This window comes from Saccostrea echinata, unplaced genomic scaffold (genome assembly GCF_033153115.1).
Source record: "Saccostrea echinata isolate AGI-Se365-2 ecotype Australia unplaced genomic scaffold, CSIRO_AGI_Sech_v1 ptg000002l, whole genome shotgun sequence".
NCBI classification, from domain to species: Eukaryota; Metazoa; Mollusca; class Bivalvia; order Ostreida; family Ostreidae; genus Saccostrea; species Saccostrea echinata.
The window spans coordinates 10,341,328-10,368,108 of NW_026889751.1; the positions used below are offsets into that span (position 1 = coordinate 10,341,328).

A 26,781-nucleotide genomic window follows, 5' to 3' on the forward strand; every position below is an offset into this window, starting at 1 on the left:
GGGGGGACTAAAAGGGAATTTTCATATTTTAAAAAAACTATACAGCAAGACTAATTCTCCAAAACCGTGAATGAGCATCTTCGCAAGCCAAGGGTTTTCGGTCCGCTCCGCTCCCCACAAACAGGGTTTGTGGGGAGCGGAGCGGACCGAAAACCCTTGGCTTGCGAAGATGGTGAATGAGAGGAGGGGGTTCCCCTCATACTACAGGCCTGTTTAAGGCGAAGTAAACCTGTGGACTTGACACACAAAGTTTTATACCCCCATGTTTCTAACTATTACAAAAACCTTCAACTAATAGGTAAATTTCATTAAAACAATTCGTAAGTTTTCCAGTTTGATGAAAAACTGCGCTATTTGCATAGTAGTCTTGGAAACAAACATGTATGACTAAAAACAACTCACACAGCCTTTCAATATAGAGATGTTTATATTTCTACACTTGGTATACATTTGTTTTCTAATCAATTTTAATCAGTTTATGAATTAAGTGCAACAGAATGGATACCATTTTGTATTTACGTACTTTTACAGGTACGGTATATTGATTATACTTCATCAAAGGCAAACTTTGTTTCACATTACTGATCCAAATATTGATTACACAGTAAATATAAAATTTGAGAAATTTATCCATTATACCTGCTCTCTCCATAAAGTCAATAAAACAAAAATTGATGCAATAGTAACATGTGAAAAAGCTGAGTATAAGTACATGTATGGACTAATATAAGTCAATGTTCTTTTATAGTACATGTAATTATTTGTCTTGTAAGAAAGTGTAACATGTATGTTTACTTGCATAGCCATGCTGGTGGGAACCTTAATGATTTCTGGAACACTTTGTCTCAAACAACTCTTATGTTTACAATTAAACAATACATGTACTTGAATGCAAAATATTTCTGAGAATTTCATCATCATCATGCACATACCTAATGATATATTAAAAAAAAAATACATGAACAATGGCAATTATACAGCAATTATTTTAATCAAGTCTTTTAAATTCAACGTTTGGTTTAACATTCATACAATCACAATATATACATGTACACAGAGCTACTAGTACATTTAATTTGAAAAAAAGGGGAAATACTACTGTCAGTGCCCTTGCTTGTACTAAAGTTTGGCAGAGAATCTGTTATGCTGATCTTCTATGTACAATAAAAAGATGAGATGTCTTGGCCAAAAATTAATTTAACAAATAAAGTGGTAATTTTCAAATAACTTCTTTTATTCATAATCTTTGAAATGATTTTAGGTATGGAATTCTGGCCAACTTTTACAGAGATATGCTACATATAATTTCCAGCAATGCTGGAATGGTAACAAGATAATTTTGATAATAATTTAAATGTATATTATAATAGGTAAAACCAATTGTTAACAGCTGTCTAAGGTTTTTGCCTTTTGAAGTATTATCAATGAACTAGTTTCAAAATTCAAGTCCCCACCAAACCATTATCAGATAAGCTCAATTATTACATATATATTCACGTACTATACTGTTATATATAATACTTAACCATATGCACCATTCTTAGAATAATATTTACACATAATAAGATGTACATTATATACATGTAGTCTTTGCAGATTGAAAATAAATCATGGGGGAAAAATCAGCAGAGTATTTTTATAGTAAGTTTAACATAATTACACCATATATGAATGCTTATTTTGAATGATACTGTTTGTGTAGTACTTTAAGCTGGAATCATGTCTCAGTGATTCAGCTTCACTAAATTTTAAAATACATATACACATACAAGTACATTAATATCTGCCTTTAAAATTCCAGTTTTACTTCTGCAACCAAGGAATATTTCGTACACTTTTTGACATTCATACTGTACTCCACTATGTAAACAGCCATCTTCCTCTACATGTACAAACTCACACCAATCAGTCTACATACTTTTATCACTACAAGATTTTCTAATCAATTATTATTTTTTTTTTTTACAATACATGCACCTCCACATTTAAAAGAGTTCTTCTCAATATGACCTTTGACCCTGCCACTTTTTCTTCTTTATGTATTGGTTTTGCTTCTATTGTTAATTTCAAAACTTTGGGTTTCCTTACTTTCCTTCTAAACTGTAGGGAACTGACACCCTGTTTTTTACGAACAATAAATATTTTCTTTTGATTTCCTCGTAGGATGTGATACTTGACATTATTTTTAAGTGCTGTTAATGATGGAAGAACTGCAAGCAGTTTTTTCTTTCTTTGTATATCTTTCCTTTCTATGTATAGTTTCAAAACTTCCGTCACAATATCTGGACGTAGTTTTCTTGCATGATGACTCTGAAGTGATTTTGAATTTGAGTCCACTGTAACAGTCTGAAAAATATTACATTACCAGCATTTTAAAGAACAAGGTACGGTTTCAATACAAATTTTGCCCTGTGTTTTTCTTAAAAATGAAAGTAATGTAAAAAATTAAGACTCATGATTTCTGAATCAGTGAAATTACACGCAGAAAGATCATACAAATCATTTTTCTCACATGACCTTCTAAATGCTAATTGTGACGTCATAAACTTGTGCATTTTCCCGTATTTTCTTGAAAAGCTGCAGAAGACACCAATTTTCAATTGAATTTTCTCTCAGATGATATTGTCCACAGGCATCGCCCACAAAGATTTTGAGATATGTGATTTTTCAAAGAATTTTACACAACATATCCAAAAATAAACGTGGGCGACGGCTGTGGACACTATTTTCTTAAGGAAAATAACCCTTGAAATGGGTCATTTTGAGGCTTTTTCTGTTTAAAATAGAGAAATGCATCAAATTAATGACGTCATATTTCCAGAATGGTACTCTTTCATGCTATATTTTTTCCTGATTTATCAATGTCATATACTCAACAAATGTTTAAGCCAGTTTCAAAACTTTTTGAAAGTATTAAATTTTTAGGGCACAATAAAGCTAAAACCGTACCTTCTTCTTTGATATACATGTAAATCTCAAGAACTTACACAAGACTCATTTAGTTTGCTAGTTCTTATCACAATTATTTATGCCATATGTTGACCAAAAGAAATGGAAATCAATTTTAAAACATATATATGCAAATATTTTTTTTTCTCATACCTACCTTATTATGGACATCTCGTTTAACTCTCTTGGACAAAGGAATGTCTTGGGTTTTGATATCACACTCAATGCAGCCCTCCCCTTGGGGTGGTCTGCCATCACCTGGGGCAGGGACATGGGGTATATTTCCTCCTGTAGGAAATGAACCTCCCACACCACCATCTGGAGAGATGGCCACACAATGTCTGAAATCAGAATAACCGTCCAACATAATGAATATGGTGAGGGCAAATCATACAAAAAAACTCACTTGGTGTAAATTTAAATTTATTGCTCCATTATGCTCAATTGAGCCTTTTTTCACATGTATTACCCCACTCCCAAACTCTGATAGCCTGGTGGACAGCCACAGACAAAGGAGGAACCAGTCGAAGAACAGTCATATAAACAGGGGGCATTCACACAAATATTGACATCTAGAACAAAAACATATCTCTATATTTTTGGGAATAAAGTACAAGTATAAAGATGTGGCACAGAAATCATTATTATTTCCCTAGGGTCAAAATTTGTCCTCACCAACACTGATAATTACAGTCAAACCTCCTTATCTCGAACTCAATTGGACCGAGGAAAAACTTTTGAGATATCCGATGATTCGAGATATCCAGGGTAAAATACTTGAAGAATAAGGGGTTGGGACTTCCAAATCACTTCAACATATCCATGGTATTCGAGATATCAGTGCTCAAGAAAACGAAGTTCAACTGTACATGAATTTACCTGTGCTAGCTGGTCATAAAATATGGATTACGGTAAATTTTGTCCCTGACCTACAGATGCAAGACCTTACCTTACAGGTCATTTAATGAGTCAAAGTTTGTCCCTAACCTAGACTGACAGTTGTATATGTATGATCTTACCTACATAAGTCATTAGACAAAGGACAAAGTTTGTTAACAGCTCACACTGACAATTGCATGACTTCACCTTTACAGGTCATAAAATATGGGTTACATTTTGTCCCTGACCCACACTGCCAGATGTATGAATTTACCTTACAGTTCATTACATGGGTTAAAGTTTATCCCTGACCCAGATAATGACAGTTTCATATGGATGACCCTACCTATACAAGTCATAAGACGAGGGTCAAAGTTTGTCCCTGGTCCACACTGACAGTTGTATGATCCAGGCACATTTGAGCAGACTGCCAAGCCACATATATCCTGTATCTGACACTCATTATTATCTGTAATAAAAAGATAAAAATCACTGGTCTGAGCTTTAAGAAAGATGTAAAGAGCAGGATAACATTGTGATAATGTTCTTTACCTATACACTGTCCATAGACTGGTTTGTACCCTGGAGGACAGATACATTTAAAGGAGCCTGGGACATTCTCACATCTATCATCACATCGACCAGTCTCACATTCGTCAATATCTACAAGATATTGTACATCAGAACTACAGAATAAGGACAATTTTGAACTATCAATCAAAAATCCTTAATCTTTGGACTACAAAAGCACAGAGGAGTTATTTGCAGTAAAATTATGATGACCCTAAAATGATGAATCAGAAAGTATATCTGATCCAAATGTCTACTGTATTCCTAAAAAGTAATTTTTCAAATTAAGCCGATATCCAGATAAAAATATATTAGCCTAATGCATCCAGAATTTCTTCAAATCAGATGTGACATTACCGATACATTTTTTGCCTGTTGAGTCCAGTCTGTAGCCTCTTTTACAGATACATTTATATCCACCCAAGGTGTTACGGCAAGTTCCTCCTGGCGTACACAGTGAGGAGTCTTCCCTACACTCATTAATGTCTAAAAATAACAGAGAAATTCTTGAGTGATTCTACTATTTCTGAGCAAACGCTCTTCTTTTAAAGTTGAGAGGTAATAATATGCCAAAGATTATGTAAATACAGTAAAACTTGTTTAGTACGAACACGGATATAATGAATTCACGGATATAGCGAATTTTTCTTTGATCCCCAGCTATATAAATTTAACGAATTTCTTATACAGATATAGGGAATTGCGGATATAGCAAAGTAATTTCACAGGTCCCAGTGACTTCGTTATAACCGAGTTTTACTGTATAAGAATGACACACTATGACATCAGACCTCTACACTGGTTGGCCTCCATTCTGTAGCCTGTCTGACAGCTACACCGATAACTTCCCTGGGTGTTGGTACAAATCTGCTGACAATTGTGCTTCATTGTGGCACACTCATCCAAATCTACCAAAAGAATTGCAAAGAATTTTACACTCATTCAATTCTCACAATAGAAATGAAGAGAATCTATCTCTCAGATGCCACTAGATAACACAAGAAAAAGCTGTTTGTCATGTGACAATGTATAATTACTAGTATTCAATGTATTTTACATGGTATTCTTTGACTTGCAAGTGAAATGAAGACAACATTTTGCAGGATGGGGAAAATAGTTAAACTGCAAAAAAGTTTACAAATTGAAGCACCTCTGCATGTTTTGCCATTTCTGTTAAGGACAAAGCCAGTGGGACATGAACATCTATAACTTCCTACTGTGTTCACACAGCCAGACTCGCAAGGGGATGTACCCTCTCTGCACTCATCCACATCTGAAAATAATACACGATTCTTTGTAAAATGACATTCAATGATTATTTGATGCAATAAATACAGCCATACTGCCAAGCAACATGAAAGACTCATATGTAAAATGCATGTTTTTTGATATACTGTATATATTTCTGCCACGTGTAATCTTTGCCCTTTCATACTTCTAAACAATTCTGTCCCATTTTAAATTCGCCCAGATAAAGTTGTGTTATTAACTTATTATGCTGTTTTCTTTGAATTCGCCCAATTTTAAATTTGCCTATTTGCAATGGGGGCGTAAGAGGGTGAAAATAAAATGGGATGAAAATGTCCCTGTTTCTCTGTATACAGTAGTTACATGTACATAATAACTACCATATTCTATGTTGAAATTTTAAAAAAAAATCAATGTTTTTTCCCCAATGTTTTGAATTACTAAAGAGTGAAAAAAATTCTACACCATACAACTAACCGACACATTTTGTATTTGTGATATCTGTTTTGTAGCCTCGGTTACATCGACATCTGTAGGATCCTTCAGTGTTAATACAGTATCCATTCCCACAAATTCCAGGAAACTTCAGACATTCATTTATATCTAAAAACAAAACACCCAATTTTACACACATGCAGCATAACTAATGTAGTCAAAATCAATTTGGTTGCATGCATATTTTGAGATGATGAAGAAAGAAAGCATTGAGGCCCATGTGCTACAACTCACTAAATGTTGCTTTCATAAATGCATATTTCAAGATAATGAAGAAAGCAATAAGGGTCAAGGACAACAGTACTCACACAAGTCTAATTGTGGCCCCTGAGATGACAATTTTCCTATATATTTCCAGGTATAATTTTGACCCCCTTCGTGGCCCCACCCTAACCCCTGGGGCCATGATTAAAACAAACTTGAATCTACACTTGTTATGAAAGCTTTCATAGTTTTGTCTTTTGTGGTCCAGTGGTTCTGCAGGAGGAGATTTTAAATAACCCCAAACATGTAATTACTTCTCTTGAAAAAGACTGTGAGCTTACACTTGAACATTTTCCAAAGGATGCTTAGTGGCAAGTTTTGTTCAAATAGGTCTAATGGTTAAATTTTTAAGAAGTCAAATATATAAAAAAAAAATTAAGAACAGACAAAGGACAAACTTTGATCAGAAAATCTCACTAGTCTGGAGCTATCAGCTAAAGTGAGCTAAAAACTATTTCCAACCTTTTCCATCTGGTGTTCTGCCAATATCTTCTGGACACAACTCCTGGAAGTCTCCTAAAACAACAATTCGAGAAAAAAGACATTAATAATGGTATCTTATTTCATGAACATCATACACACTATATATATATATTTATTATACCTCTACTGTTATTACTCTATATAAAATTAATACCATAAAACTGTCTATTTCCCTGAGAAGATACTATTTCCCTCATCTGAGGACTACTCCCTGAAAAATCAGAGCTACTCCCTGGGACTACTCCCTCATGAATATTTATTAATAATTTTAACCAATTAAAATGAACAGTGGGCGGAGCGTTCAAGGAATCTCGAGTCTGTGACGTAATGTTATTAGCAATGTAACTATGACGTCAAAACATTTCGACATGCGATGTCAAAATCATACTGGAAATTCTAGCAAAATGAAGACAACCATAATCCTTCGGAGTGTCAGTGAAAGTATTATATATTTTTTAATAATTTTATTTTCCTCGGTATTGATGCATCTTACATTATGCATTTGTGGTTATTTAAATGCCTCTATATTGTTTTAAAAATGTCTGAGTCACTAGTTTAATAAATCTCTCATGACTGTTTCGGTATAATAAAACATTTATGGAATGGGTACTTGGGAAATCAAATTTATGGTTCCCCTCGGCAGGAAACTATTTCCCAAGGCGGCAAAGCCGCCTCGGGAAATAGTTTCCTCCCTCGGGGAACCATAAATTTGCTATTTCCCTCATACTCATTCCATAACTGTATAATAGCAGGAATCTTTTACAGTATTTAAATCATTTTTTTTTTTTTTATTTCACTACTCCTTTGTCAATAAGTACAGTGAATCAGTACTCAGTACTTTCCACAGTGTGTGATAGATCAGAACTTACTTGATCCCCTGGAAGGACACCTGGAGCAGCTTGGACCCCAGGCTGCAGCCCCTGAGCAGCAACACTCCTGTCTGGTCATTCTGTAGAATCTAGAGGGAACACATCTCCCACCCAGTAACTCCAGGAAACAGTTACCTTCTCTCTGGTCTGAAATAATGTTTTCAAGGATTGTGTCCAATTTTGAATGACCTTTTAAGATATCAATTTAAGACAGTCCTTAGTCTTCCTGTAAAATTCTCTGTAACTATTCTTACCATAGCACTGTTTTCTGTCTGGACTGAGGGTATAGCCAGGAGGACATCTGCATTGGTATCCTCCTTGTAGATTGACACATCTACCTGGCTGACAAACTCTAGGGTCACGGCACTCATTTATATCTACAATGTATATATAAACTATCTTTACAATATCAAATCAAGGGTCAACAGCTAAAGCTGATGAGTTTTATGAGACACATTACCTCTACAGTTATCCCCTGTACCAGTAAAGCCTTCCGGACAAACACACATGAACGTCCCCACCAGGTTCTTGCAGGCGTACCGACACTTGTTGACCTGTGTTTGACACTCGTCCACGTCTATAAAAGTCATTCACTGTTTTCTTATAAAAGATATCTTCATTATACATGTATATATCAACTTTAAAAGACTACTTAAGGTTCAATGATACTCTGATAAGAGAGATAACTCTAACTTGTATAAATGACTATTATTCCTTTACAAAATTGTCAAGTTAATAGACTATTTCTGTTAAATTTGGCCCCACAAGGTATGCTGAAAGTGTGTGCATTTTAATTATAAATTAGATTTCTCTTGGATAATCATAAGCTTTTATATGGAAAGATTTTTTATGAGTGAGCAGAGGGATGATGATCCTTATACCCTAAGTGGACTGCTTTACCTTGACAGTGTGAGTTATCTGGGGCCAGAGTGAAGCCTTTGGGACACACGCACTGGAATGTTCCAGGAAGATTGACACAGCGGAAAGCACATTTGTTGAGGGGGCCACTACACTCATCAATATCTGTATGACAAGATATTTATTTGCAATTGCTATTTTCAATAACAATCTTCTAAGAAACAATAATTTTTCTCAGTTCATACCTTGACAGGAACCATCTGCTCCAGGTTCAAATCCAGAACTACATAAACATTCAAATCCTCCAATTCTGTTACGGCATGTTCCATTGCCACAGATGCCTGGACTATCAATGCATTCATTTTTATCTGTAAAATTTTAACCAAAATATCAACAAGAGGTTCATGGGCACTGGTAGTTACCTGGACATCATGCAATTCTCAGGCTACGGCCAACTGGATCTCACCTTGAACTCAGGATTCAATCATGCAACATTAATTTTACAATTTGGTGAGGACTCTGATCAATATCATAATCAAGCAGCTTGTCCCCTAGAAGCTTAGGAATCGGTAAGAATTTTAAAGAAAAAAATATATTTTAAATATATGAGAATTTAGCTCCACCATGGCCCAAGGGCCCCAAGGACACAGATTTGGTTAGGACCCATTGCTTACTACCATTATGTATATAGTTTGCCTGACAAATGATCAGGGATAAAAAAAAAATTCATAGGGACTTGATATGATCAATTTTCAAAATATACTCTGGGACTTGAATCCTGGATCCAGGGGACATGAATTTCATAATTTTAGTAGAGAGCTAGCTGCCGATTATATAAGCATTTCAATAATCTGCCTGACAGATCTCAAATTTTCAATATGTGACCAACTTATCCTCATCCTGCAGACAAGGGAACATAAATTTCACTTTTCTGGAACAGGGCAAACTGTTCATCACTGTTCTGGAACAGGGAAAATTGTTCATTGAAATATAATTGAAAAAGCTTAGAAATCTTGTCGATGAAATCTTGACATTGATCTTCAAATAAGTGAACCAAAATCTAAAAATATCTTCCTCATTTCCATCCCTCCCCCCCAAAATGTCCAATCAAAATATGTATACGGAAATATAAACACAATCTGTCATTTGGCATGGACCTAACAGAAACAAATAATGTAATTACTTTCAGGCACATGCAATTTGCTGCATGGCATTGCAGAAAATATTTCCTTTCTGTAAAAATACAGTTGTTAACTGAACAATTTGGTAAGAAAGTCTTGAATCTAAGCATCTTACCTTCACAAGTTTTTTGATCCGCTCCTAGTTTATACCCAGGAAGACATTCACATCTGTAGGATCCATCTGTGTTAACACACTTTCCATTTACACACAAACTTGCATCTCTAGCACACTCATTCACATCTAAAGAAAAAAGTTTACACCAAATTTATGACAAAATGTTCAAATATACACTGTACATGTACACTCTGTAACGTTACTGAAGACTTCTTCAAGTACACAAGTTATAGCTCCTCCATGTATACATTTTATCCTGTGTATTTATGAGGGACAGAAACAAGTCTGAAGAGCAAAAAGAGTCTTGGTCCTTGTAAGATTTCTGTTCAAAAACTTATTTATAAGTCATTGATTACTGTAAATTCTGCCCCATCTAGTTATGGAGATTAATTGACATACTTTAAACAAAAGCACGGTAAATCTTAACATACTTTGTGTGAATTTATCTTACCTAGCCAACAGCAAGTTTCAAACTATATGTACTCATGTTCAAAAGACATAATTTCCATTCATCCTACATTACATTCCATCAGTTAAACTTTTGTTTCATGTACTTTAATACTGTTTAAAATTAAACATTGGTGTTTATTTCTTACCAACAATGCCTCCAGAAGGATCTACAACTCTTCCATAACCATCTGGACAGAGAATCTTAAAGGCAGCTGGAAGTAAAAAAAGTAGTGGTGTACTATCCGTTTGTATGTCTATATGATTCTTTTTCTTTAGCAGCTATGAATCTTTAGTTTCTACTTGACCTACGTTCCCGCTCGGTAGGACAGACAGCACATTGGCTCTGACTCCCCCAGGCCTGGCCAAGAGTACAACAACAGTCGGCCTTCGTCATGTTGATTTGGCGAGGGAAACGACACTGGCCATTCCTAAATATGTTGAAACAGTTCCCCATCCTCACATCTGTAATAATTTTAATGCTTTAATATAACTGTAATCAAAATCATTTCTGGAAGTTCAAACATATCCTGATACAGTCTATAATATTGCTATTGACCAATGCATCTTTGTCCATCTGCAGTTAGGAGTAAGCCTGGTGGACACACACATCTAAATCCTCCCTCCAGATTTCTACACCGACCACCAGCACAAATACCACGCACTGTCGTACACTCATTGATATCTACAATGTTAATTTTGTCAAGAGATGAGTGCCCATTAGTACCAAGACACAGAGAGTGAAACTCTAACAAGTTACTATCTCAAAAAATACATGATCTTACCCATGCATGTGTCCCTTGCTCTGGTGAGTTCATATCCCTCGTGACAGATACATTCATAGGAGCCCTCTCTATTCCTACACACCCCATTACCACAGATATCCCTGAAAAGGGTGCACTCATCAACATCTGAAATAAATGTGGCCATCTCTTGATCCTATAAATCAACAATGCAACACTCCTTTATCTATTATTTTTTTTAAGTGGATTTGAAATAAACTTTCACTAATATGAATGAGCAAGTGGGCCTTGTGTTCAGCAAGTCCACAGAGCATTTCAATAGTCTGCCAATACAATGAAATAAATAAAATAAAATTGCATCATTCACATCCAAATTTATCCTTGTGTTTCTGGACTTCAATTGCTTAGGATAATGAATTACAATGTTTATAACAAATCAAAACTGTTTATCCCTGGCACTTTGCAATAAGCATGTTTTACTGTATAGTGAACATTCAGCTCTTTACCAATTTTTCACCAGTTTTATAGTCTTTGCTTTGAAGATATATAATAAACAAGCTTAGGACATTTACCTGGAAGATAAGCTAATATCTTCAGTTTAGAACATTGCCTGGAAGATGACCTAACATAACACATATTCAATATTTTATAACTCACCAGTTAGTACCATGCTTAGTGTACAATCGCAAACTAGATATCATTGAGATGGTCGCCATCTCAAAGTGCCCCGCTTTCAGCAATGAACATGAAAATGTAAGGTAGCTGAAAAGGGTTTATTTTGAAGAGGAACATTTGTGTACTATTAAGGGATGTGTTGTTTGAGTCTAAAGGGCTTCTATTTCATCCTTGTTATAATAAAAAATGGCACGAAAATCATGAGTGCTCCATACCTTCTATCAAAAAACGGCACAAAAATCACGAAAGTTGCATATCCTCTATGAAAATTTTTGCATATCCTCTATCAAAATATGGAAGGAAAATCACAAATGTTCCGTACCCAAAGTCAATTGGTAAAGTTTAAGGCTGACTGGGCTTAAGGGAAAGAAATTATGCACCGAACAAAGATTTTAAACAGAGGCTATTTTGACCTTGACCTATAAACTTTGTTCAAGGTCACTGCACATCCATTGACCAGTGGCACTCTGTGAGTGAAATACGAGCCACACTGGACAAAGGGGAGAGAAGATATGCTCCGGACAAGGATTTTTCATATAATTCTGCTATGACCTTAACCTTAGACCTTGAAACATGGTTCAAGATCACTTTACCCAAAGACACTCTGTGGGTGAAGTATGAGCCAGATTGGGCCAAGGAGAGAGAAGATATGCTCCGGACAAGATTTTTCGGATGGACAGATGGACGGAAGGACGGACAGACTGATCACTATAGGGCACCCGCAGAGGGGGGCCCTAATAACTAAGTACAAGATCTGACCTTGACACGAGCGGCCGTCACTGGACACCATGTAACCACTCTGACATTGACATGTAAAGTTCCCCACCAGGTTCACACAGCGACCATTCTGACAAAGACCAACCTCAGTCAAACACTCATTTATATCTACAAAATAAACAGTTATTATCAAAGATTATTAATTGGGAATATCAAGAGATATTTCCAAAATCTCCCTTTCTGTTCATATTTATATATAAATAATCATGCATTGATAAAGATATTATGGTATTCGTATGATTCATTGCAGAAGTGATAAGACATTCTACATAGAGTGAAATACGGAGTTTATCTCATGAAATAATCAGAGACTGAATATAAAGAATAAACTTCCCACTGGAAACATCTAAAACAGGAGGGGGGATGTGATTATATGATCAAACCAGAATATGAACCTGGGCCCTCTGAACAGTTGCTTTACCAACTGAGCCATCTGGCCACCAGTGAACGGATTTGCCTGACAACCATATACCTTTACCATTCTAGGTGCCAGTTATTCATGTTTACATCATGTATAGATAAGTAAGCTTACCTTGACAGTCTTCATTAGGAGACAGAGTAAATCCGGGATGGCAGTGACACCTGTAATGTCCCTCTGTATTCTCACAGGTTCCATTGTTACACAAGCCAGGCCGGGAGCTACACTCATCAATATCTACAATTCACAGAATATTTACAGATTTTAGATGCTATCAAATTCAGTGCTCACAAACTCCTACAGCCCCCTTGCATTACAAAGAGCAGATAGAAGATATGGGCAAGATAAACAGTGTACCTTCATGTTATCAAACGGACTTAGCAGAGAATAAAGCCAGACCTTTTGAATATAGGCAACTTTTGTGAAATGTATAGGACATTCTAAAACTTCTCAATTACAGAGTAGCAGAAAAGTGCATGCACATGTACAAGTAAACTCCCAAACTTTGTGTGCTTCTCAATTAAGTGCACATGTACAAATAAACTAACAAAAGAGTTTGCAAGATGTATATAACAATTACTACAAACATAAAGTTTTTGACAACAAATCAAGCATCACAGTATAATTTTCAGTGACAGAAAGGTGCATGCAGTAAACAAGCTTTACTTTAATTTCAAATACTTACCAAAACATGCATCTCTATTAAGATTCAATCTGTAGCCTGGATTACATATGCAGCGGAACCTGCCCTCTAAATTGGTGCAAACTCCATTGGCACAGATTCCCTGAATTTCTGTACACTCATTGATATCTACAATATAAATTCACATTTTAATTTCTCTGGTATAGCATTATCTTCAATGATGATGCCAACTTTGGTTTTCACTGTGTAAGGGGTATTACCTAGACAGTTATGTCCATTCTGATGAAGCCTATAACCTGAGGGACACTGACATCGGTAACTGCCGGGGGTGTTCACACACTGAGCCACGGGGACACAAGGGGGTAAGCTCCTCCTACACTCATCCTCATCTGTACAAACCCACCAATGCCATCAATTAATGCATTCTTAACTCAGATTTTGAATGATTGTGAAAAAAAAAAATTATCTAAATTCATATACAATTCCTGTAGGAGCTTTATAACTTAATTATCCAAAGTTTCCGACTTGTTATAAGTAATTCTATTGTACCTTAAACATATCTCCCAGAAGAAATCTGTAGAATCTACTTTACACGTGCATAATATATATGGTTATGTGTATTAACTTCATACTCTCCCTTCAATACTGCTATAGATGATGATGAATTACCATAACAACTATGACTTTGAACATCATATCTGTATCCTCTGTTACATTCACAACGGAAACTCTCCTTGGTGTTAATACATCGGCCATTTTTACAGATGGCATCTCCAAACAATGCGCATTCATCAAGATCTACAAATTTAAACCAATTTTAAAACACTTTTAAGAATTATATTATCATTTATTTATTGTACATTTTTGAAATCAAATCAAGTGCTATCAAACATTTGGACATGAGTTTCGTGAGCCACAATGGTCATAACTTGTTTTTAGGGATGGCAACGAATATTCGAACATTCGAATATTCATTCGATGAGTTGATATTTGAATATGAATTTAAGATTCGAATATTAGGTGTTTTTCAGATTTCATAAAAAGAAGTACTGTGATTAATAAATTTTTATTAGAACAGTGCTGGAATTATCCCTATTTAATTTACTAGCGATCAATTTCGATCGCCTGATTCCTTTCACTACTTTCTTATGGATCTACTAAATTATATGTATTTTGTTTTGAGTAAGATGTTAAAGAATTGTACAATAATGCTTTATGTATATTACAAAACGTACTTTCGTAGTTTTTATTAGATGCGATCGGATCTAGAATCGAGGACAACAAAATGAAATCTTAGAATGTTTAAAAGGCGTGAAAAGTATATATACTTATCAAAATAAAATTAATTGATCATTGAATGAATGTCCGATAGAATTAGTCTGTAATTAATATTGTAATGGACTTAATTTTAGATAAATGTGTAAATTACTTGATTATCTCGGGTTGTACATAATCCTGAATTTTACATTCATTATCGGGAAATTAGTTAATTACCTAGAAAAATTGTCTATGGAAATATTTTTGTTTACATTGTATCAAAGATTATAATCTTATCTCTTATTAGGCAGATAATTGTAATTTATTACACGTATTGAAATCTGAACAGTATACCGTTACGACTATCTTGCCTTTTGTAAGACGACTGGTTCCTCAGTTGGAGCTACTATAAATACACGTTTCATTTGTTAAAATTATACTTTTCTACATTGAAATCAATTATTTATTTCAAACATTGGTAAATATCAAATGGAATTTCTTATTGTACACCTACAAAAGTCTTTATACAATTTTACTTCCAATATAAGTATACCTACGCTAAACCTTTCATGAGAGTAGGATGATGCATATTCAAAATAAAACAGATTTTATTTATTTTATCGAATATTCGAATTTATTCGAATACTTTCATTGAATATTCGAATATGAATTATTGACAAAATTGACATCACTACTTGTTTTTTTTCCTTACAGAGATATAAAAGTCAAACACAACACTAACTGCTGCATATACAGAGTGCCAAAAATATTAATTCTGCTTTCCATGAAAATGCTCACATATTCATTTCTCACATTACTATCTGAATAAATTGCATGAAGCAATTATGCAAGATATTTGGTGATTCAAGGTGTACCAAGTTAACAAATACATGTACCAATACATACATATCAGTGAATAGACACTGAATCACTCATAATGAAAACCCTTAAGTTAATGCAATGGGTGTTTCACACTATGTTTGATTAAAATATAAAGTTCTATGTAATTGTTCCTGACAGATAGGATATTATAAGCTTCAAACAGAAAAAAACTCTGGTTCAAACAAGCAAAAGAAATTATTGTGCAAGCATTTACAGAAAGAAAGTTTACCATCTACAACTGCTGATACTTCACACAGGGATTCATAGTCCGCTGAAAAGAAAAATACATATGAATATTAAAACCACATGATGAAATATCTACTGCAGTGAATGAAACAATATTCTGTATACAATGACGTCATACTTGTCCATTTTGTTTTATAAATGTTATATTAAATTTCAATCATGATACAGACAGAAATAAACCCAGCCTACTGGTATTGGACTCTGGGCATGGTTCACAGGGTGAGTTCCAGGCTTTTCCAATCACTGTACAGCAGCACTGTTTGTAGGTCAGATTCCTTGACAGAGGGTTCTCACAGATATACTGACGGGGCCCAGGACCAGTGGTCGTGTAGTAAGTGGGATAACAATTCCCTTTCCTCATGTCTAAAAGTATACCAAAACAAAATAGCTTGCATGACAAAGTGAAAAGTTTTGAAGAGTCCAAACAATTTCAAATATCAAAAAGACACCACTTTCTTGTCATTCAAAATTTCATTTCTTTCCTTTGTTCAATTTGGTTGGGAACACAGGTGCCCCAAAGTCATCCCATCCTAAGTAGATATATATTTTACAACTGCATTTATAAATTTCATAGATTTTTTTTCTTTCAGAATGATTAAGAAATTAGTGAGATGTTAAGCCTTACCCATGCACTCAGTCTCCCCCTTCATGAGGACATAGCCATCAGGACAGACACATCTATAGCTACCCTTGGTGTTCACACAAGAGCCTGCCCCACAAAGAGGACCATTCTCCCTGCATTCATCAATATCTATAAGTAAAAAAGAACCTCTCTCACAATATAAACACACATTACTTGATTTACATATTTATAGTCTACACCTTTGAAATGTTAATTTAACTTATTTACATGTACACTGGTTTAAAAGTTTTTTATGTCCCCTCCTATTACTTACATACTGTGGTTTCATCATTATTCGTGGAACACCAATTTTCGTGGAATTCGTTAAGTCGATCCACGAATTTAAATGTTCATTGAAGTTTGGTGCCTCCACTTTGATTTATGATAAACCTTTAAAAAGCCCATTCCGACTTTCGATAACATGTATTAAATACCCCCTCCCCTTTCCCAACAGATTGACTTTATAAACATATTTTATCATTTTCAGAATATTAAAAAAGAAGTAGAAATACTTACATAATTATCTGGACTTTTTGAGTAAAAATGTTTTAATATTCTGCAGAGATAAGCAAACAACACGTAGATCTGTCACCGCGGTGCATTTTCCAATGAGCGGTATTACCCCCAAAGGATGATAATCAGGCGTAAATGTGATAAATTTGTTTTCTCAAACAATATAAGGGTCCAACCCCCATCATCACCTTCACAATGAAAACAACAAATTATCGTTAAATAAAAATTCTGATAGAAATAATTAATTACAAAATTATACAAATTATCAACACATATTCAATGCTTATTTTATTTTTATCTGTTTGTTTAGCAACATATTTTTAGTTAAACATAAAATAACAGTATGTAAAAAGTCCTGTCATTTCGAAGCCCATCACGGCTTAATTATTTGTCGTCCATTTTGCATGTTTAAGCATGAAGTCGTATATGATGTATTTGTTCAGAGATCTACAAACAAGGGGGTCTGAATGTCTTTGTCAAGTCCAGAAACACGCCGTGCATGTGAAAATAAGTATATAACACCATTTTGTAAATTGAAATACCCGGTACTTATTTGTTGTTACGTTTATTACTATGTTGCCACACTTAATTATCGTCCGTATACACGTGTGCCTAAAAAATAAAATTCAAATTGTCTGGATATTTTGAGATATTTTTTCCCCAAAATTGATTAAATAAAAGACTAGTCTATTTTTTTAATTCATTGTTTTTTTATATTCTGTTTCAATATATTCTGTTCCAATATTTAATTGGCCCATCTAGCTCATTGTGTTACAGCGGAGAAGGTATTTGGAATGCCTCACCCTTTATTGTTACAACATACTGCATTGTAAACACTTGAAGGTTCCGACTTTTGAAAAATTAATTGAGTAAAAATGATAAAATAAAGAGTTTTCACCTGTTAGTATTTATTTTTAAAAAAATATTTACATACTCTCAACATTGTAAATGACATGCTGGCTCCCGCTAAAGCATACGGTGAAAAAAAATATGAAAAGATGACAGACATTTTTTTCTGTTAGGACCATTATTCACGAATTTACGTCTCCTCAAAACTGTGATTTTTACTAAATCCACGAAAACTAATGCCCATGAATATTAATAAAACCACAGTATTGTACTTAAAATAAACAGTAAATATTAAAAGGAAGGGTGTTGATCTATCGTCAAACTAAATTACCTTGCATATATAAATGTCATACCTACACATCTGTAGTTAATCAGTCGGTGGCCCTTGGGACACACACAGAAGAAACTCCCAAATGTATTCTGACATTCTCCTCCATCGCACAATCCGTCTATCTCCCGACACTCGTCTATGTCTGCACATAGAAAAATTCCGATATTATTAACATCAAATATTTTGCTGGAATTCATTCTAATTATCCAAAAAACCTAAAACTTTGTTTTGGCAATATATTTGGCAATAAGACATACAAACCTATTGGTATTCCTGTAACTTCATCAGGTCTCAATCCAGGATCACCAGGGCACAGCAACTGGTACTCACCTATGGGTAGAGCAAATTTACTGCTTAGATCCTTCCAAGATATGTATTTGATTATTTCAAAATTCAAAACTTGACTTTTGAGCACAAATCTGTAATTGCAGGTTACCTGTTCCATTTTGGGGACATGCTTCACAGAGTCCTGATACTTCTCCCCAGCCCTGACCAAAGGAACAGCAGCAGCTGGTCTTATAGACATTCCTACCAATAACATTACTACAAGTCCCCCTGTCTCCTACTTCAAGATAACAAGTCCCACGCCTTTTGTCTGCAAAAATGACCAATACATTGTAACTCATCACTTTCAAAATGTCTGAATACATTACAGTTAAACTTGTTAACATCAACCATCTGGGAATGGTCTATAAATTGAGGACTTAAAATATTTAACTTAAATGCACAACATCCAGCTTGCTTATCCAATGGCAAAAGTTGCAAAAGTTGTTTCAAACTTTTTTTTAACATTTCCATATCTATAATTGAAAAGTGAAAATTGAAAAGTATAATAATCAAAAGTTTGTATGTAAATCAATAGGTAAATGCAACAACTAAATTCCAAAATGGGACAAATAGAATGAAGGTTGCATGCATATGGACAGAAGTTAGTTGTTGTAAAATGTTGACGGCTTGTAAGTTCTTACCTACACATGCTGTCCCTGTTGGGTTCAGTACTGTGCCTATGGGACACTGGCAGATGTAGCTCCCTGGCACATTGATACATGTCCCATACAGACAGTTGTCCACATTCTCACACTCATTTATATCTACAACATGAAACTACACCATCATACTGTTCAAACTGCTGGTTTCAACGTTTAGTAAATTACTTATGACAGAATCTTTACACTTACAGCACAATCAGCTTTGAATTTTTAGACCCAAGAGCACTAACCTGTACAGTTTCCTCCAGTTGCATCCTGTTTAAAGCCTTGGTTACAACGACAACGGAACATCCCCAATGTGTTCTCACATTCTCCATTTATACAAAGGTTACTGAAGTAGCTACATTCATCAATATCTACAGAGATTAGACACAAACATGTATCAAACTTAAGTTTGCCCCCAAAATAACGAATATATATAAACCATCATTGATATACATGTATATTTCAAGTGACTTAGGACAAGTCGTTCATATTTTTTTGTTGTTGTTGTTTTTAAAAAAAGAACTGGAACTAAAATTAGTCACAGCGTACTTAAAGTGTGTTCAAGACAATCCAAGAAATCTGCATGATTTTCTATCCACAGATTGAACAAAAATTGTGATTCTGTGGAATTATCACTTAGTGAGAAAAAAGTATGTTTACAGTATGTTAAATCCATTTCTTAACATATCACCACTACTTATGACATAAGTCTTATGTCAATATCAATACCCACCTCTGCAGTCCTTGCCATCCAATGTTGGGGAGAAGCCCATGTCACACTCACATCGGTAACTCCCAGCTATATTCAGGCAATTTCCATTCTGACAAAGCTCAGGATTCAGCAAACACTCATCCACATCTGAAATTCAGGCCAAATTAAGCCCTGTATTGTATGTAAACCTGTAGGAATACATGTATTACCTTTGCAAAGTAAAACATATAATAGCTATAAACTCCCCCCCCCTCCCCCATTATACAGAAGAAGCAGTGCTGTATTACTGTAATATCACATATTTTCGGGGGTCAAATTTTCATGGTTTGTGAAAACTTATTCAGGGTTGTCCCTAAGAACCGGAGGCTGGGGAAGTAATTCACCAGTTATTTCGGTATTCCCCCTGAACTCTCCATTAGGAGAGGAACCTCAGACCCCGGTCTACTTTTTTTAATGGCCCCTTCTTTTTCAATTCTTAGGGACAACACTGTTATGGTTCTTGGGGATTTGATTTTGTGGTTGATGAAGTGTTGAGTTGTTAAATATTGAAACTAAATTAAAACATTTTGGTGAGGACATGAATTTGTGGGTCTCTTCATACCATGAAAACAACGAAAATTACACCCTGAGAAAATTAATGATTTCACAGTACTTTGACTTCATTTGCTTACTATTTTGACACTGACTAAACATATGTGCCTATAATTACTTTGCCTGAATAAAAATCTTTAATGTTCTTAACTTACCACTACAGCTATAACCATCTCCTTTAAATCCTTCTTCACAAACACACTTGTAGCTTCCTGGTAAATTGATGCAGTCAGCGTCAAGAGAACAGCCTCCATTGTCCCGTGTGCACTCATTACTGTCTAAAATGGACACAACAGTCTTAAACATGCGTCAAATGACTGCATAAAATTTGTCAATAAAGAAAGATGTACACTGACATATGCTTCATGATATAATGCAGAAACATTTTCTAGGTACTGTATATGACATACATGTACTGTCAGATTATGCCAACTCAGGTATTTAAGAAAATCTCCTTCAAAAGATAAAAGGTTCATGTTCATAAAAGCAGATTAAAATAAACTGTGAGACCTCTACATGTGTATCCATCTCCAGAGTAGCCCGGTATACAGTCACACTTGTAGGAGCCCAGGGTGTTGATACATTTGGCATTCTGATCACAGTTAGCTTGGCCAGTGGCACACTCATCATCATCTGATGAAACATTTAGTCCAAAGATTAACAGAAAGCAAATCAAGCAATGCGAAATACACACACATATATATACACACATGTATAATATATACACACAGGATGTGTTGCGCACTCACCTGTGCAAGCTGGATTTCTGGACTCTGGTTTGACAGAGAAGCCTGGTTCACAAATACACTCATATGAGCCATGAATATTGTGACAGGTTCCCTGAAGACATATGTTAGCATTCTCCAAACATTCATTGATATCTACAAAATACCAAAAATAGACAATTATTCCAAAATGCAAAAATCAAAGGTAAAGGCTACAAACAGAGACCCATGTGGGTGAAACACTCAATGAAGGCTCCTAGGTCCTGCCTGAGATTTTTTAAATTTCCTATTACTCCTATGTCATAGTTTGATTCCCTATTGGGGCTGCACCTATTGCCCAAGGGGCAATGAACCTCCACAAACTTGAATCCACACTATATGGGTATGATTATCTGGCAATTATTGCCCAACCTTTCTTCAGACTATTAAAAAAACTTCTCCATGGTATCCCTATACAGTGAATCTCAGTTATAAGACAGTTCTTGGGACCTTGAATTTTGCTTCCTTAAATAACCAAGATCCTTAATATCTGTATGAGGAACATAGTGAAAATTTCCCCAAGGGATTCGTAAAAGATTCCTTATAACAGAGATTTCCTTTTACGCGAGTTCTTAATAACCAAGTTTTACTGTGTAAAATTCTCATTCCTTTTGCAAGCCCATCCTAGCCCCAGGGACCATGACTTGAACAAACTTGAAAAATCACTACACACTACATAGGAATGTCTGTACATCGATATGAAAATTGTTAAGGTGTAAATTTGATACCCAAACACTGCTTTCCATCAGCAGATGAAATCAGACCGCCAACACAAGTGCAGCGGTGTGAGCCAGGCAGATTAATACAGGTGCCTCCACTACAGATGTCCTTTGTCTCCTTACATTCATCTACATCTGAAAATACAATAGATAAAAATGTACACATCACTTATATTTCTTTTCCAAATAAATCACCTTTAGGAAATGCTCTATATGCATGTAGTTTAAGCAGGGTCATTTAACTGTAGAACTATTAGATTTCTCAATACCTTGACATGATCTCTGGTCAGGCATCAGTATGTAGCCAGTATCACATTTACAGGAGAATGAGCCTGGTATATTGAGGCAGAGCGACTGACAACCGCCATTTCCTGTGGCACATTCATCAATGTCTGAAAATCAACATTCAGACATGATACATAAATTTGTTGTTTCCAGATTTCAGGTAAATAAAATTAGTTGATGTCATTTTTGTTTTAGCCAGCTGCAAAAAGAATTACTAACCTTCCTTGCATATATCAAGGGAGAAATTTCTGGACACTTAATTTCATAAAGCAACTTATTATACTTGTAAAAACATCCAAAATGTTGGCAATAAGAATGTGAATACCAGCAGTCTGCCATACCTAGACAGGAGGTATGCTGACGATTGGGGCCGTATCCCTCTAAACAGCGACACTGATATCCTCCCAGATAGTTCTCACAGACCCCATAACTACACAGACTACTGCTGTCACCACACTCATCAATATCTGCCAATAGAGATTCAGATTTATATTAAGAGAGACAGTCAAACAAATTTATTTTAATATTTAATACTGTATACATGTACAGTGGAGCCTGGTTAATCCAAATGCCAATAATCCGGGCACTTCACCTTTTGGACATTTGGAATTTGTGGAGAACTATTTATATTTATATATACCAAGTATGTTCCAGTAATCAAGACACTTAATTAATCTGAACAATTTGCTCGGGAACATAAGTGTCGAGATTTTAACAAGGCTCTACTGTATTTTTGCATGTGTTAAATTCCATTCAAAAAAAAAAAATAAATTCAAAATAAAAGCAACATCTCTTAGTAAAGGAAAATGACCTTGACAGGACTGTCCATCAGGAGAGAGAATGAGTCCCTCAGGACATTCACACAGAAAGGTTCCAGGAAGATTCAGACACTGTCCTCCTTTACAAGGGGCAGGTAATTCTTCACACTCATTGATGTCTACAACAAACATTACATCAAATTACCAATCACAAATTTTAACTCATAAAGCAAGATCAAACATTCTAATGACAAAATTCCATACTTTGTAAAGCTGCTAAAGTATACATGTATTTTTAATGGCAACCACTTCCCTTAAATGGGAGGGGAAAAGTAAGCATTCAAGATAGGATACTGATATTACTATTTCTTTATCAGACAATTTATCCAAAAAAAAAAGACTTACCCATACACATTTGGTCCATCATGACAGGCCTAAATCCTGGGTCACATTGACAACGGAACATTCCTGGTGTGTTGATACAAGTGCCATTGCTACAGATACCAAAGGAGATCTTACACTCATTGATATCTACAATCAGAACCTCCAAAATATACATTCCAACAGCTGAACAGCTGATCAACTTGTGATCACTAAGTATAGAAAAAAACAAGAGACCCAAGGGCCTAGAATCGCTCTTCTGAAAATTGTACAACCTATAATCTCATCTGTTTTAAGCCTCTTGGTAACCTATATATAAGGATAAAGCCTTGAAATTCCAAAAGTAGGTCAGCATGGCAACAATTGACAAAGTTTGATAATTCCAAGCCAATTAGTATCTGAAATATTTAAATTTAGCCATGAAGTTGCAAGAGAAGGTCACAGTGACCTACTTTTTGGTTGATACACTCCGAGGATTCAAGAAATATTCAAATTAAACCATGAAATTGCAAAAGTAGGTCCCAGTGACCTATATTTTGGTTGATACACTCCAAAGACTCAAGATGCATCAACTAACAAAGTTTGATGATTCAAAGCCAATTAGTATTTGAAAAAAGCCATCAAATTCCAAAAGTAGGTCACGGTGACCTACTTTTTTGTTGACACACTTTGAGGACCCAAAATGCATCAACTGACAAAGTTTGATGATTCTAAGCCAATTAGTAACTGAAAAAGCCATCAAATTCTAAAGTAGGTCATGGTGACCTACTTTTTGGTTGACCCACTCCGAGGACTCAAGATGCATCAACTGACTAAGTTTGATGATTCTATGCTTCAAAGTGTCCAAAATATGCCCCAAAACAATTTGAAAATGAATACCTGTAAAATTCCAAAAGTAGGTCACTCTGACCTTTTTAACAAATCTGATTTAAGGCCCCTAGGTGCATCAACTTACAAGGTTTGATGATTCTAAACTTCTTAGTATCTGAAATAATGACCCGAAATGTTTAGAAAATGATAAGCCATAAAATTCAGAAAGTAGGTCATGGCGACCTACTTTTTAGTTGACACACTTCAAGATCCCATGATGCATAAACTGACAAGTTTTGATGATCAGAGGCTTCAAAGTATCCAAGTTATGCATCAAAATTAAAATGAAAATGATTACCTACGAAATTCAAAAAGTAGGTCACCGTGACCTACTTTTGAGTCAACATGATATGAGCTCCAAAGATGCATCAACTAACAAGATTTGACGATCCTAGGCCTTATAGTGGGCAAAATATAAAAGATTAAACAAAACATAAATTTTGGTCAACTTTGAAGTGACCTTGAGACCACACCCTTTGCCCCAGGGCGATTCCCCATGCAAATTTTAATCTACAACATATCCTCATCCTTGTATATAAGTTTGGTGATAATATGCCCAGTGGTTCTTGAGGAGGAGATTTCTTAGCAACCACTACTTTTGTTTTTATTTCCCAAATTATCTCTCCTTGTTTCAGGGAAACATCCCTAGTTTTACAATAAATGAAAGCCACTCTGTGACAAATTTGAAAAAAATTGACTAAGAGGTTCTTGAGATATGGCCCATTTTCCAAAAAGTTTACACACACCGCACAAATGGCCATACCATTAGCTCTTTGAGCCTTTGGCTCAGAAGAGATGAAACCGCTTCTTTTTTTCCTCTAATTCATATACCTACCTAAACAAGTAGTTCCCGTCTCATCCAGAGTGTATCCCTGATTACATTTACAGGTAAAGCTTCCCACTGTATTACCACAAACTCCATCTTTACAAATATTTGGGAACTCAAGGCATTCATTGATGTCTATAAAGAATAAAACAATTTTATTAGCACACATAAACAGAACAACCTGTTCTCTTATAGATTACTTTTTTTTTTTAGAACAAAACTGACAAAATTGATAAGTTTATAATCCATTTTTACCTGGTTGTTTTGTTGTATCACACAGCTGCTTGAATTCAACTGTAAATAATGAATTCTTGCAATTCAAATGAGCAGAACAGACAGTTACTAGAACTCATAATGCATATTACTTAATTATGATTAAATATAAGTAAATCAAATGTTTAAAATGTGAAAATTTCATTCGATTTACCATAACATTTCTGTTATTACTTACAAAAAATTCTGTTATCAGGGGATGAATTAACTGCAAATGTACTTGGCACAAATTAAAGAAATACCATGATTTTTTTCCTCCTGACAGCATGGCAACAAATATACCTAGTGCTTGACTGGCTATTGTTACATATTAAGTTGTGTGCATACTTGATTTTTCCCTCCTAAAAACTATTCAATCCAAAATAATGCCTGAGACACGAGAACAAAATTAATGTCTACAGACTGACCTGAACCTCTACGGGGACATGCTGAGCAGTCTGGTCCCCAGGCCTTCCCCAGAGAGCAACAACATTTGACCTTTGAGTACCTCCCTTCCACAGGACGTTCACAGGACCCTCTTCTGTACTCCAAATAACAGATGCCTTCCCTCTTATCTGTATTAAATAAATTCAGAGACATTTCATAATATGAAAGAAATACTGAAAGGTACTCCAGAGAATACCAATGCATTGTATATGCTATGGATCTTCTCTATCTATATATTTTCTTTTTATATATTTTTTTAAATATATCTTTAAAATACTTTTCTTTTTAGAAACATCTTTTACTTTTTTGTCTTTAAACACAAGCCTTTTTGTAATTTAAATTTCTAAATTAGGTAACTTTTTCATTACAGCTCAAGTGTTTGTCTGCCCTACCTATACATTTTCTGCCAGAGGCATCTAGAATCAGCCCTGGGGGACAGTTACATCTGAAGGACCCCTGAGTGTTGACACATAAACCTCCTCCTTCACAGATGTTCTCAAACATCTCACACTCATTTATATCTGTCAACCAAAAAAGAAAAGAAAAGATTTTCATGTTCTCTATTTATTCCATCTTTGATATGTGAAGAAGTAAATTCATCTCTGATATGTGAGGAAGCTAGTGTACTCATGTAAAAATACATATAACAATCAACATGCGATTCAGCACTTTTTTACCTAAACAGTTTCTGCCATCATTTGTGGCATACCCTGGGGGACACTGCCTCTCCTGTGATGTAGGGCACTCCTCACAGGGACTGCCCCAGGCTACACCAATGCTTCCACAACACTCTGACTTGGTCACCAAGGTCCGAGCATTATTTTCACATCGACCATTGTTAATCTCTAACCAGCAAGATCCTTTCCTGTTGTCTACAACACAACAAAC

General features: G+C 35.2%; 1 protein-coding gene across 1 annotated transcript in view; it reads right to left on the reverse strand.

The window, feature by feature from the left end:
• Positions 1 to 970: 970 nt before the first annotated feature.
• The window catches only part of LOC133172279 (fibrillin-2-like), a 54,400-nt gene continuing 28,589 nt past the window's right edge, over positions 971 to 26,781 (reverse strand). The window contains exons 19-65 of the mRNA XM_061307138.1: positions 26,571 to 26,765; positions 26,286 to 26,414; positions 25,875 to 26,021; positions 25,450 to 25,488; positions 25,204 to 25,329; positions 23,523 to 23,648; positions 23,171 to 23,296; positions 22,701 to 22,826; positions 22,344 to 22,466; positions 22,084 to 22,209; positions 21,341 to 21,472; positions 21,102 to 21,224; positions 20,747 to 20,869; positions 20,022 to 20,147; positions 19,534 to 19,659; positions 19,283 to 19,405; positions 18,751 to 18,909; positions 18,576 to 18,644; positions 18,337 to 18,456; positions 16,625 to 16,750; positions 16,189 to 16,362; positions 15,983 to 16,024; positions 14,284 to 14,412; positions 13,875 to 14,003; positions 13,657 to 13,782; positions 13,086 to 13,208; positions 12,536 to 12,661; positions 11,144 to 11,269; positions 10,918 to 11,043; positions 10,671 to 10,823; positions 10,508 to 10,573; positions 9,912 to 10,037; positions 8,861 to 8,983; positions 8,658 to 8,780; positions 8,218 to 8,334; positions 8,012 to 8,134; positions 7,758 to 7,904; positions 6,868 to 6,921; positions 6,124 to 6,249; positions 5,549 to 5,671; positions 5,190 to 5,306; positions 4,756 to 4,884; positions 4,381 to 4,491; positions 4,175 to 4,297; positions 3,419 to 3,521; positions 3,107 to 3,290; positions 971 to 2,346 (exon numbers count right to left, since the gene is read on the reverse strand). Of these exons, the coding sequence (XP_061163122.1) occupies positions 1,963 to 2,346; positions 3,107 to 3,290; positions 3,419 to 3,521; positions 4,175 to 4,297; positions 4,381 to 4,491; positions 4,756 to 4,884; positions 5,190 to 5,306; positions 5,549 to 5,671; positions 6,124 to 6,249; positions 6,868 to 6,921; positions 7,758 to 7,904; positions 8,012 to 8,134; positions 8,218 to 8,334; positions 8,658 to 8,780; positions 8,861 to 8,983; positions 9,912 to 10,037; positions 10,508 to 10,573; positions 10,671 to 10,823; positions 10,918 to 11,043; positions 11,144 to 11,269; positions 12,536 to 12,661; positions 13,086 to 13,208; positions 13,657 to 13,782; positions 13,875 to 14,003; positions 14,284 to 14,412; positions 15,983 to 16,024; positions 16,189 to 16,362; positions 16,625 to 16,750; positions 18,337 to 18,456; positions 18,576 to 18,644; positions 18,751 to 18,909; positions 19,283 to 19,405; positions 19,534 to 19,659; positions 20,022 to 20,147; positions 20,747 to 20,869; positions 21,102 to 21,224; positions 21,341 to 21,472; positions 22,084 to 22,209; positions 22,344 to 22,466; positions 22,701 to 22,826; positions 23,171 to 23,296; positions 23,523 to 23,648; positions 25,204 to 25,329; positions 25,450 to 25,488; positions 25,875 to 26,021; positions 26,286 to 26,414; positions 26,571 to 26,765 (6,023 nt within the window). The 3' untranslated portion in view covers positions 971 to 1,962. The remainder of the gene's footprint in view (positions 2,347 to 3,106; positions 3,291 to 3,418; positions 3,522 to 4,174; positions 4,298 to 4,380; positions 4,492 to 4,755; positions 4,885 to 5,189; positions 5,307 to 5,548; positions 5,672 to 6,123; positions 6,250 to 6,867; positions 6,922 to 7,757; positions 7,905 to 8,011; positions 8,135 to 8,217; positions 8,335 to 8,657; positions 8,781 to 8,860; positions 8,984 to 9,911; positions 10,038 to 10,507; positions 10,574 to 10,670; positions 10,824 to 10,917; positions 11,044 to 11,143; positions 11,270 to 12,535; positions 12,662 to 13,085; positions 13,209 to 13,656; positions 13,783 to 13,874; positions 14,004 to 14,283; positions 14,413 to 15,982; positions 16,025 to 16,188; positions 16,363 to 16,624; positions 16,751 to 18,336; positions 18,457 to 18,575; positions 18,645 to 18,750; positions 18,910 to 19,282; positions 19,406 to 19,533; positions 19,660 to 20,021; positions 20,148 to 20,746; positions 20,870 to 21,101; positions 21,225 to 21,340; positions 21,473 to 22,083; positions 22,210 to 22,343; positions 22,467 to 22,700; positions 22,827 to 23,170; positions 23,297 to 23,522; positions 23,649 to 25,203; positions 25,330 to 25,449; positions 25,489 to 25,874; positions 26,022 to 26,285; positions 26,415 to 26,570; positions 26,766 to 26,781) is intronic.